Here is a 12,693-nt window from a genome sequence, read left to right on the forward strand (position 1 = left end):
GAAGCGGAGCTTGATCCCATAACCCCAAGATCATGACCTGCCTGAGCCAAAATCAAGAGTCGGATGCTTAACCGACACAGCCATGCAGACATCCCACAGAAGCATTTTTGTGTGTACTTGTTGATGATGGCATCATGTCAGATGTCAGGGTTATAGATCTATAATGAGTATACCACCTAGAGAGGAAAACAGTGAAGCATATAGGAAATTATAAATATTTTGTTCTGTGGAGTGCTAGAAGATGCCCATCTTGAGGGATGGCATGGGGCAGGGGCAGGAAGAGCCGTTCAGGTGGAGCATGTATGAATGTCGTGGGTGGTTGTCAGCCAGAAAGATGTAAACGAATGCCGCTTTTCCTGAGAGAGAGAGTGTGCACTCTTAGAATTTTCCAGCAATAAAAAGCTTTCCTGTCATTAAAAAATTCTAGTTCTAAAATGATCTGAGTTTAAAAATAACAACAATAACATAATAATCAGCAAGTTGGACGAAATCTCTTGGCCCATCATATTTGTTATTTATAACAAGCAAACCTGTGCCCCAATATTGAAATCTGTGTAAAATCAGCAAAATTCTCTGATCATACAGCCATCACCCATTGAATGGGAATAATCACATGTGTCTCCCTGGATTATTGGAGGCTTAAGTGAGGTGACTTATGTCAAGGTAGCCAGGAGAAAGCCTCACATATGGCAGGTGCTTCAGAAATGGTAGTCATAAAGGGAAATTGGAAATCCTGTACAGCTTTGTCAACTGCACTGATCCTCTGTCCTTCTTGGTTAGCTCTGGACCTATTACTAGAGAAAGCTCAGAGCTGGCATCCTGGGATGTTGTTTCTTTGGTCTGGTGCTTGCGAGGACCACGGGCACGACGGCAGGGCCTGGCTCTGGTTTGGCCCACCTCTGTCCGCCAGGCCCTCTGGCCTCCCTCCTCCAGGACTGCAGCCTGTTCCATTTGTGCGGAACATAGAGGCTCCCCTTGCGGGGCAGGCTGTGGTCCGTGGGGGTGGGAGGAGGGGAGGGGATGATGCCAGTGGAATGACTGAATGAGTGTTGAACTGAGTGTGACCAAGGGGCCCGTGTTCTTAATGCTGCACCCTCCAGGTGGCATCACGAGGGGTCCAGGTTGGGATGACTGAGCTTCTCTGGTGTGACCAGGTGCCCTGTGGCTGCTTTTTGTGTCCTCCACCCGCAGACAAGCTCAGACTTCCTTCCGCCTCCTGCCGTGTCTCCCTAGCACCTGTACAAAGCCTGCCACCCTGTGCTCCCCTCAGCCTTCTCAGGTGGCTGCGGGGGGCCCTGCCATTGGTGGGCCTCGTGTTCCTCCTTCCTCTCTCCTGTCATCCCCTGCTGACCCTCTGCCCCTCTCAGCTGGTGCAGGGGGTGGCTTCAGCTGACTGCACTCTCCTAATCAGGCCCCCTCTTCCAAGCCTGGCTGTTTTTGTGGTGGTTTGTAGCCCTGGCTGGCTTTCGCTGCTCTGCACCTGCTAGTTTGAAAGTCTTCTAAAGGGGATTCCTGGGAGGGCTCAGCGTTTGAGTGCCTGCCTTCGGCCCAGGGCCTGATCCTGGAGTCCCGGGATCGAGTCCCATATCGGGCTCCCTGCATGGAGCCTGCTTCTGCCTCTGCCTCTACCTGTCTCTCTCTCTCTCATGAATAAATAAAACCTTTAAAAAAATAAACAACAACAAACCCTCCCCCAAAAAACTAAAGTCTTCTAAATGCTGGAGCCTGCTGAAAGTTTGCCCTTAAGCCAGCACAAAACCAAACTGTACTTACAGTGGGTGGGTCGCAGAGCCCAGCACATGGCGCTGACCGTGGAACTGGACACGGAGCACCCACCGCCTTCTTTCTGAGGCACCACCTCTCCCCCCTTCCTTTTCTCCCCTCTGTGCTGGGGACACTGCATTCCTCACCTCCACTTCCTTCCCTCTGCATTCGTTGGCCTGCTCCATGGAACGTGGGCCTCCAGCGTCACTGACCTGCAGCCAAACACAATGGTCACAATCCCTTATTATATTTACACACTAAATGTAGCTGCCTTGGGGTGCCGGGGTGTCTCAGTCGGTTAAGCATCTGCCTTCGGCTCATGTCCTGATCCCGGGGTTCTGGGATCGAGCCCTGCATCAGGCTCCCTGCTCAATGGGGAGTCTACTTCTCCCTCTCTCTCTACCCCTACCCCCTGCTTGTGCTCTCTCTCTCTCAAATAAATAAATAAAATCTTAAAAAAAAATAAAAATAGCTGCTTTTGAGTTGGATTTTAAGACCACACTTTACCAGCTTTGAGCGAACATCTATTTTCATTGAATCTAAGATGCTGTGCACCGTGAAATGTGCCAGTGTTCAATACACTACTCCGGAAGACAAAAAACCTCGCCTGTCCCAACCCAGACTCATTGCTAAGATGCCACAGATAGTAAGACATACCCCAGTTTTAAAGATCTTAAAACTATTAAGAAATTGCGTGTATTTATCATTAATGCACTAACGGTAGTTAACATTAAAGAGCCTGTGCTCAGCAGCAGCCCATTCTCTGAGTTATCATTATTTCTCTGGAGAAAGAAACTGGAGAAGAGGAGTCTTCTTTAGGGACTTTCCTCATAAAAATGATTTGCATCTATCATGTTTCTTTGTTTTTATAAGTAGTTATTTTAAGCTGATGATGTGGTACGTTAACTCCAAATGAAAATTTCAGTTTTTAAATTTTACCCGAGCAAGTGAAAACTAAGCATAATTTAAGGACTTTTTAGAAAGTAATTAGAAAGGTGATTAGAAGTGGATACTTGTGGTGATACTGTCCCTTCATTAAAAATGTTTTTTATGACATGAAGGTGTATCACATTGCCTTCATTAAGTCAATACAAAATGTAGATAATTTGAAAAACTTCTGACATTTGATTAGATGTAGGCAAGGAATTTCTGACTTAAAAATTAATTTAGGAAAGAAAATAGAGATCTAAAGAAAATTTAAATGACCTGTAATTATATCCCCTAAATTCTACGATCATTTCACTGTTATTGAAATTTTTCTGTGGGTAAAATTCTTAATGGTGGCATAATATTTCATTAATTAACCCTTCCTTTATTTTTGCATATTTAAGCTACCCATCAGCTTTTGCTGCAGTAAATAATATAACATTTAACACCGCCGTAGACTGTGAGCTCCATGAGAGCAGGAATGTTGATGTTTGCTGCTGTAATGTAATCCCCAGCACCTAACATAGGGTAGGGACTCCCTAAACACTTTTGGAATGCTGTTGGGTGAATTTACTATAAATCTTAATGTACATATTTTTCCTGACTCTAAATCCACCTGGAGAATAGAAAAGGGAAGCTAGAGTGGTGATTTAATTTCTTGTTTTGTAGTATTTTTGAAGACGTAGTTGGAATATAGCATCCCCCAAGGTAAGCACATGCATTAAATAACTGCTTTTCATTCCTTTTTGTCTTGGGTTCTGTGAGAGGGGACCCTTAACCTCAGGGTGTCCATTTTTACTTCCCTATGACATAAAGATGAGAAAAGAGGGCATTATGAGGTAAGACCGCTGCTCACACCAAGATATTATCTTCTAGATTTCCCTAAAGCCTTGCACTTTTTTTTCCCCCAGAAATTATGTTTAAAAATTTGCTTTCCACGGTCCATTCCCCCACTCTTCGTTTTATTTAATACAGCTTCATTGCATTAACTTTTTTCTTCTCAGCAAATATATGACATCCTTCTCCTCACCTTCTAATAAATACTCTCTTCTGTTTGGTTCAGGTAGGTTTGGTTTCTCTCATCAAATGTTGCCCTAAACAGCCGTTGAAGTTGGGGATCTTTTTATTCTAGTCTTTGTCCTCCTGTTGGACTCCCGTGTTGCTCACCCTGTTGAAGCTCTTCCTGCCATACTTGTTTTGAAGGCAGATCACATGTACATTAGTGTGTATGAGGAAGGCTGTTAAAAATTAGGACTGTTGATCTATTAGAGCAAGGAGGAGAGGCTGGATGCTACATTTGTAAGGTAGAAAGCCAGGTTCACCTAGTGGAGGACATTCTTGTGTTGGGTGGGAGGGAGGCCCCATGACGGCATAATTCCAGCATTCTCACTCCCAACTTTCCTTGAGCCCGGCCCATGAGGTGAGACCACCTCATTCTTTTTTTTTTTTTTTTTTTTTTTTTAAATTTTTTTTTTCACCTCATTCTTTAGTTCTCCACCCAGCCATTTTCGTTTACCTTGCTGTGCATGTGCCTTCTCTGGGCATGGTTTTTATTCTTGACCATACCACTCTGACCTGGTCGTGCGGAGAGGGCATGTGATATGCTTTTATTGCTTTCCTGAGTGATGTAAATGATCACTCTGACCTGTTTACCTTTCCTTCTCCCAAACTTCTTGGTATCCTGTGTCCTACTTCTCTCCTTTATGCGATGTCTTTATCTATCATCTATCTATCTATCTATCTATCTATCTATCTATCTATCTATCTATCTATCTCTCTAGTGCTGTGTTTATATGTTCAAAAAGGGCATGGTAAGGTGTGGACAGATTGTTTGCTCAGACTCTTTTATTATTCTAATTGTGGATCATTCCAAAGCTTTAAGTCAGTTGCACTTAATCCTGACTTCACTTAGGAATCACCTGGGGAGCTCAAAAAAAATCCCAATGCCCAGGCCTCACCCAGACTAATTGTATTGGAAATCTCCAGGGGGATGACCCAGCTAAGTCTATGAATTAAAAAGCTCCTCCGGTGATTCCAGTGACAGCCAACATGAAAACTCAAGGTTTTAGGTTTAAACTAAAAGGGAAGTTGTACAATTTCCTCTTTCCTTATTCTGATTCATTTTCTACTTTTTTTAAAAAATAAATTTATTTTTTATTGGTGTTCAATTTACCAACATACAGAATAACACCCAGTGCTCATCCCGTCAAGTGCCCCCCACAGTGCCCGTCACCCATTCACCCCCACCCCCCGCCCTCCTCCCCTTCCACCACCCCTAGTTCGTTTCCCAGAGTTAGGAGTCTTTATGTTCTGTCTCCCTTTCTGATATTTCCCACACATTTCTTCTCCCTTCCCTTATATTCCCTTTCACTATTATTTATATTCCCCAAATGAATGAGAACATATAATGTTTGTCCTTCTCCGATTGACTTACTTCACTCAGCATAATACTCTCCAGTTCCATCCACGTCGAAGCAAATGGTGGGTATTTGTCGTTTCTAATGGCTGAGTAATATTCCATTGTATACATAAGTGAAAAAAAGAAAAACAAATATCCAGTGTCCCATGTATTAGCACATGTGTGTCTTCAAAAGAGAGTGGCATGGTTGGGTGGACTCTCCTGACTGGACCCTTAACTTTCATACACTTTGGAAGAGTTTGCTGCTGGATGAGTAAAGAATAGGGCGAGAAAGTCTGGATGGATGCCTACACATGTGTCATGGTTGACAGAAAAAGAAACCTAAAATGATTTACTTCTGCTATCAGATCACTTTGACACAGCCAGGAAAATAGCATGTGTGTGCCTAGTGTGAAGTCCTCCATTTGCATGAATAGTGCTTTTAAGCCACGTATTAATTCTTTTTTTTATAAATTTATTTTTTATTGGTGTTCAATTTGCCAACATATAGAATAACACCCAGTGCTCATCCCATCAAGTGCTCCCCTCAGTGCCCGTCACCCAGTCACCCCCACCCCCGCCCTCCTCCCCTTCCACCACCCCTAGTTTGTTTCCCAGAGTTAGGAGTCTTTATGTTCTGTCTCCCTCTCTGATATTTCCCACTCATTTTTCTCCTTTCCCCTTTATTCCCTTTCACTATTTTTATATTCCCCAAATGAATGAGACAATAAAATGTTTGTCCTTCTCCGATTGACTTATTTCACTCAGCATAATACCCTCCGGTTCCATCCATGTCGAAGCAAATGGTGGGTATTTGTCTTTTCTAATGGCTGAGGAATATTCCATTGTATACATAAACCGCATCTTCTTTATCCATTGACACCGAGGCTCCTTCCACAGTTTGGCTATTGTGGACATTGCTGCTATAAACATTGGGGTGCAGGTGTCCCGGCATTTCACTGCATCTGTATCTTTGGGGTAAATCTCCAGCAGTGCAATTGCTGGGTCGTAGGGCAGGTCTAGTTTTAACTCTTTAAGGAACCTCCACACAGTTTTCCAGAGTGGCTGCACCAGTTCCCATTCCCACCAACAGTGCAAGAGGGTTCCCCTTTCTCCACATCTCTCCAACAGTTGCTGTTTCCTGTCTTAATTTTCCCCATTCTCACTGGTGTGAGGTGGGATCTCATTGTGGTTTTGATTTATATTTCCCTGATGGCCAGTGATATGGAGCATTTTCTCATGTGCTTGTTGGCCATGTCTATGTCTTCCTCTGTGAGATTTCTCTTCATGTCTTTTGCCCATTTCATGATTGGATTGTTTGTTTCTTTGCTGTTGAGTTTCTTAAGTTCTTTATAGATCTTGGATACTAGCCCTTTATCTGATAGGTCATTTGCAAATGTCTTCTACCATTCTGGAGGTTGTCTTTTAGTTTTGTTGACTGTTTCTTTTGCTGTGCAAAAGCTTCTTATCTTGATGAAGTCCCAATAGTTCATTTTTGCTTTTGATTCTCTTGCCTTCATGGATACATCTTGCAAGAGGTTACTGTGGCCAAGTTCAAAAAGGGTGTTGCCTGTGTTCTCCTCTAGGATTTTGATGGATTCTTGTCTCACATTTAGATCTTTCATCCATTTTGAGTTTATCTTTGTGTATGGTACAAGAGAGTGGTCTAGTTTTATTCTTCTGCATGTGGATGTCCAATTTTCCTAGCACCATTTATTGAAGAGACTGTCTTTTTTCCAGTGGATAGTCTTTCCTCCTTTGTCAAATATTAGTTGACCATAAATTTGAGGGTCCACTTCTGGATTCTCTATTCTGTTCCATTGATCTATGTGTCTGTTTTTGTGCCAGTACCACACTGTCTTGATGACCAAGCCACGTATTAATTCTGAGAGATAGTTGTTTCTGGTCTATTTTGCAGATGAAGAATTGAGATTCAGAAATAGTAAGTAATATTGATTGGCAGAGCTCTAAGTCAGACCCAGGCTCTGGGATGCCAGCATTCACGGTTTCTCTAAGGTTCCATGTTGGCCTCTTCCCATTTCAATGTGAACAGAACTCTAGTGGGTGGGGGGAGGGGTTCCTACTGTGTGTAGGAGTCTTATTTATTCATTCTGAAGATTCCAAGATCTCTCTTTTCAGTGCCTTTTCCCAAAGAGCTCATGGTATTTTTATAATTTTTAAAGTGATCCCCTCCTATCAATATCCCCTTCTAGGGAAGAAGAGATAAGTATTGACTTTATTTTAATATTCAGAACAGGTGTACCTGGAGAGGAAGAGTTAACACTCCATTCCAAGTTTGTGAAACTTCCGTGCATAATCCTTTTCTGGGCACGTGAAGTTAGACTTTCATCACTAGACCTTTTTGAGTTGTTCTCCCAGAATAGAGCTATCTTAGCTTTGCTTCACCCACACATCTCCCTTAGGTTTCCCAGTAGCCAGGGGAAGACATTGGAGAGGCAGTTGTCCCTGGTCACGAGTAGAGGGCATGACCAAGATAATGAGCCAAGATCGTGTGAAAGGCTGCTTAGGATCATTAATTTAAAAATGTTGCTGCTCCCATCCTAGAGAAGGGACAGCCGATGGGCTGATATTAGAGAATTGGGTGGATTAAAAAACTAATTCTTTGTTACAGTAAAATAACCTATCCCATTTCAGGGACATTTGACATCTTTAGAAAGTTAATACTATATAATCCATTTTACCAGTAACTATTTTCAGTGACAATAAAAGCTATTGACTGTTTTTTTTTTTTTTTTTTTTTTGCAATTGGAAAGAGATGTTGCAAAGAGCTGGCATATGCTGCTTGAGAGAAATGAACACGCCATATGGGATGACTCCCTTGAACATCTGTAGCAGTCAGAAAGCATCTGCAAGTTCCAAATAAAGCCTTAAGCAGCATGGCTTCTCCAGAGACCATCTTCTCACCATCAGTTTGGACATTCAGTGTGTCAAGCACATAGGATCCCCTTTGGGTGGGGGTTCCCTCTCTGGGGGTTTCCTGTGTGGAGCCCAGTGGCTCCATCGAGAGCAGGGGCTGAGCAAGTTGGCAGCTTATTTAGCCATCTTTCTGCTCTTCAGAGCAGATTTCTTAGCAGTTGGTGTTGAGATTTTTCAATGATTCCTGAGACTGGACTCTGAATTTCAGGCGGTGGCATATCTCGGCAGTATTTCAGCACTTCGGACACAGGAAATTTAAAAAGAGTGAGCAGAGGGTATAAAAATTGGAAAACAGTGTGCCCTCTGACAATGTAAATAACGGTTTGATTATACTGACTCTTCCACACTCTTTGTCCTTTTGTGTTTTATTCACTCAGAAACCTGATGTCCTGACCACCGGGGGCGGTAATCCAATAGGAGACAAACTTAATGTGATGACAGCAGGGCCTCGGGGCCCCCTTCTTGTTCAGGATGTGGTTTTCACTGATGAAATGGCTCACTTTGACCGGGAGAGAATCCCTGAGAGAGTCGTGCATGCTAAAGGAGCAGGTGAGACCCTTGTTTATTTGCTGTAAAAGGATTGTTTCATAACACCTGGGTTAAAAATTACTTCTCACAGAGTTGAAGCTCCTTTAGCAGAAGTGGCAAGTCTCCATTCTTGGGGGAAAGGGAAAAAAAAAGTCCACTGAGGGAATTCATAATTAAATGATGGTTATTTCTCCAGATTGAACGGTGTAGCACTGAGGGCTTTGCATTTTGACCCCATCATTTTGTGTTTGGACATCTAGCTCCCCTTTATCCTGTCCTCTTGGAAGCTCCCAGAAGGCCAGTGCTACCCTATCAGTTTCTCTTGTCACCTAGATGCCCATTGAGGGCCCAGTGGTCTGTGATGGTCTCACGCGTGAGGACTTCTGTGTCTTTCTCATTAGGGGCTTTTGGCTACTTCGAGGTCACACATGACATTACCAAATACTCCAAAGCAAAGGTGTTTGAGCATATTGGAAAGAGGACCCCCATCGCGGTTCGATTCTCCACTGTTGGTAAGTCTGTCTGTTTATGTGACTGGCATTGCATAACTCAACCCTGTACCTTACTTGGGGCATTTATTTTTATTGATTGATTGATTTTTAATCTTATTTTATTTAAATTCAATGAACATGTAGTGTATCATTAGTTTCAGATCAGTGATTCATCAGTTGCTTACAACACCCAGTGCTCATTACATCACATGCCCTCCTTAATGTCCATCACCCAGTTACCCCATCCCCCAACCTATTTGGTGTATTTACACATACATTTCAAGGAAAGCCTATTAGAAGATAGAATAAATCATTTCTCCAAATGATAGCCAGGTTTTACAGTAGAAAAAATATTTTGAGACAGGCAGGAAGTTACTTTTGTTTGTTGAGGTCTTAGGAAATCACACTTAGGCAGAGGCCACCACTGCAATTCTGTGAATTTGGAAAGAGCTTTCCTACAAGTGCTTGCCTCAGATGGAAATGTGGAGTGGGGGCACTTATTCAGCAACCACAACAGCTGACCTTTCTTGGGAATTAACTCTGTGTCATCCATGGTCAGACGCTTTACAGACATTAGCTATAACCTCATCTGTAGATTCACTTTGCAAGGTGGTGTTATTTCTATTTCAGAGGTGAAGTGATTTTTTTTCAGTAGTGTTAGTACGAACTAGATCTATTATGCTTCATCTCAACACAGCACAATGCAGGATTAATTCTGTTTCTTCTTTAGTCTATGTTTCTAGATTCTTAAGAATCTATATTTTCATTCATTTTCTTAATATTAGCCTCATAATTTTGACAACTCACTTATTCTCCTTATTTACTACCTTAATCTTTATAATTATTTTCTTCCTTTATCTTAATTAAAAATTTAATTACCCGTTTGGACAAAGCTATCTTATGTGAAATGGATAATCTTTTCAGCTTTTACAGTTATGTACTCTCTTATTACTTGCAATTAATTCTGTTGTTTAATTTGTGGACTGAATTAGCTGGTAGGTGGTAGAGATAATAACCCAGGTACTTAAATACCTAGTTTCCTTCGAGGAAGTAGAGTGGAAAGGATAGATCCCAATGTTTCTTTGTGACGTTAGGTTTGTTGGATGCCAAGTACTCTGGCTTATGCTTCATTTTCTTCCCATTTGAATTTTCTAGCTGGAGAATCAGGCTCAGCTGACACAGTTCGTGACCCTCGTGGGTTTGCAGTGAAATTTTACACAGAGGATGGTAATTGGGATCTTGTTGGAAATAACACCCCCATTTTCTTCATCAGAGATGCCATATTGGTAGGTGATAAAGTATCTTGCACTCTACAAATGTTTGATTTAAATTGATTTCAAACACCCTACATTGACTGGCATTTGAGGAGAAGCCCTGAGAAAAGCAGAAAAAAGAATTTGGGTTGGCTGGATTGCCTTTTTAAGCACATTTTTCTGTATTTAATATCCTTCTTATAAGATCAAATAACAGTTACTGTTGGTCTTCAGTTTGGCATTTCAAGATTCACTGACTTCGTGGGAATTGGCCCAGTTTTCCTTGTAGAGTCTGGAAGATCAGTACAAAGAGACACTTTGTCCTGGAAGTGTATAGAGGGTAAATTTCATTTTAGGGTTTGGCACTGTAAAATTCTAGGATTATCTTGTTCAGAGTTTTAATCCCTAAGCCTACCAATAGGCAATGTATAATGTAAGATGATAATTCCTGTAAACTTAATTTTGGGATTTTACCCCCCCTCTTTTTCTGTTTATAGTTTCCGTCCTTTATCCATAGTCAAAAGAGAAACCCTCAAACACACCTGAAGGATCCGGACATGGTCTGGGACTTCTGGAGCCTGCGCCCTGAGTCTCTGCACCAGGTGGGAACTCTTCTTTTCCGTTCTCTTATAATGCTTTACCGGCAATAGAACTGTTAATTTTGCTTCATCATGTGTTTCTCCAGTTTTGGCTATCTCATTGGACTTGGTTTCTACTTTCTTTTTGGAGGCTTGCTCAGATTTCTGGACTCTGAAGAGTGTTATGACTGATTTTGTTAATCTTCCCCCCACTCATAGACCTTAAGGGATGCTAGAAACATTGTCAACTGATATTTAACAATATTAAGGATTAAAGTCTCTAGTACAAAGTAGAGCTCTTTGTATTAGGGAAAGACGGGAAAAGTGTTGCCAAACATATTTACTGTTAAAATTGATTTTGAATAACAAGTTAGGCTATCTTTCAGATTTGTTTTTGCTTTTCCTTATTGAATTTTGAGCCATGAGGCTAATGATTTACATATCATTCTGCTTAAAATTCTTATTGTTTTGTATAAATGATACTAATGATAACCTTTTTTATGGGAACTTGGTTAGCATGTTCTATGTCATTAAGAGATTCTTTGGAAACTTAGGAATATCTTAAAAATTTAGGATATTTTGATTGAAACGGAAAGATTTAAGGCATTATTTTTCTGTTCCTTAGGTTTCCTTCTTGTTCAGTGATCGAGGGATTCCAGATGGACACAGGCACATGAATGGATATGGATCACATACTTTTAAGCTGGTTAATGTGGCGGGAGAGGCGGTTTATTGCAAATTCCATTATAAGGTACGTATTGCTTTTGGGGCGGAGGGTACAAGGCTCCTATCACGCACATCTCTTTACTGCTCATGAGGATTGGGCAAAGATCAAGGCTCCTCCCCCCTTTCCCCTACCTCCACTCCAAAGGCTGAGAGTTGGCTGAGAGTTGACTGATCCAGTTGACTAGGACCATGACTCTTCTTTTGGCTCCGCCTAAGTGAACAGATGCACACTGCTCGGTTAGGGGAGCTCTGTGGGCTCTCTTTGGTCTCCTCTTTCCATATGACCAGAGGGTAGGAGTACACAGCTGCTGGCAGTCGTCAAGCTTCCTTCTCCTTCTGAGCCCTGGAGCAATGCATAAATATTTGGGAAAATGCTCATTTAATGCTGGTTCTCTGGTTTAATGTTTTTAGTGCTGGCAGGTGAATATCCATTCTTCCTGGAGAGGGAAGACCTAAGGTTTGGTTTTGGGCTCAAATGTAAGGAGATAATATATAGGCCTCCAGGCTATGTGAAAGGAGATTTCTACCAGGTTTAGTCTAGCTTCTAGACTTCTTTGTTGGGGTTTAGAATCAAGCCTTTGTAGCAAACAGTAAAGTATTCTGTGGCTTTGCCTTTTGTAGCCCTGACTCATCTTGCTGCGTGTGGGTACCTTTGGTGGTGTAGGGAGGGGACTGTGGCAGAAATGGGGCATTCCTGTCTGTAATTTCAATCTCACTGTGACTTTCAATGTCTGACACTACCTTTACAGAAGCATTTCTCATAACTTTTTAACTCCTCCATCCATTTGTTTAAGTAGTGTTTATCAAAGGTATGTTATGAACAAGCAAAAAAAGCAAATCAATTACAAATGTAAGAAAATAAAAATTGTTTTTTTTTCATTTATTTTCATTTAATCATATCAAACAAGTTAACTTTGGGGGAAGCCTTAAGAACATTTTAATTAACTGAAGTGTTTTAAAGGGCTCTCTCTTATTATGATCTTGGCATTTGTTATAGTAAGCAGTATTCTCAGAGAACTCTAGAAGGTTATTTAAAAAAAAAAAAAACCACCTTTGGTTGCCTAAGAACATGTTTCCAAATGCTACTGCTA

The 12,693-nt window shown here is 41.6% G+C and overlaps 1 protein-coding gene across 3 annotated transcripts in view; it reads left to right on the forward strand.

The window, feature by feature from the left end:
• The window catches only part of CAT (catalase), a 40,473-nt gene that overhangs the window by 10,703 nt on the left and 17,077 nt on the right, over positions 1-12,693 (forward strand). For all 3 annotated transcript variants that reach the window (XM_072759103.1, XM_072759101.1, XM_072759102.1), the window contains 5 exons: positions 8,404-8,575; positions 8,956-9,066; positions 10,201-10,331; positions 10,796-10,900; positions 11,502-11,627. In XM_072759103.1, the coding sequence (XP_072615204.1) occupies positions 8,404-8,575; positions 8,956-9,066; positions 10,201-10,331; positions 10,796-10,900; positions 11,502-11,627 (645 nt within the window). The remainder of the gene's footprint in view (positions 1-8,403; positions 8,576-8,955; positions 9,067-10,200; positions 10,332-10,795; positions 10,901-11,501; positions 11,628-12,693) is intronic.

This window comes from Vulpes vulpes, chromosome 5 (assembly GCF_048418805.1).
Source record: "Vulpes vulpes isolate BD-2025 chromosome 5, VulVul3, whole genome shotgun sequence".
NCBI lineage: Eukaryota > Metazoa > Chordata > Mammalia > Carnivora > Canidae > Vulpes > Vulpes vulpes.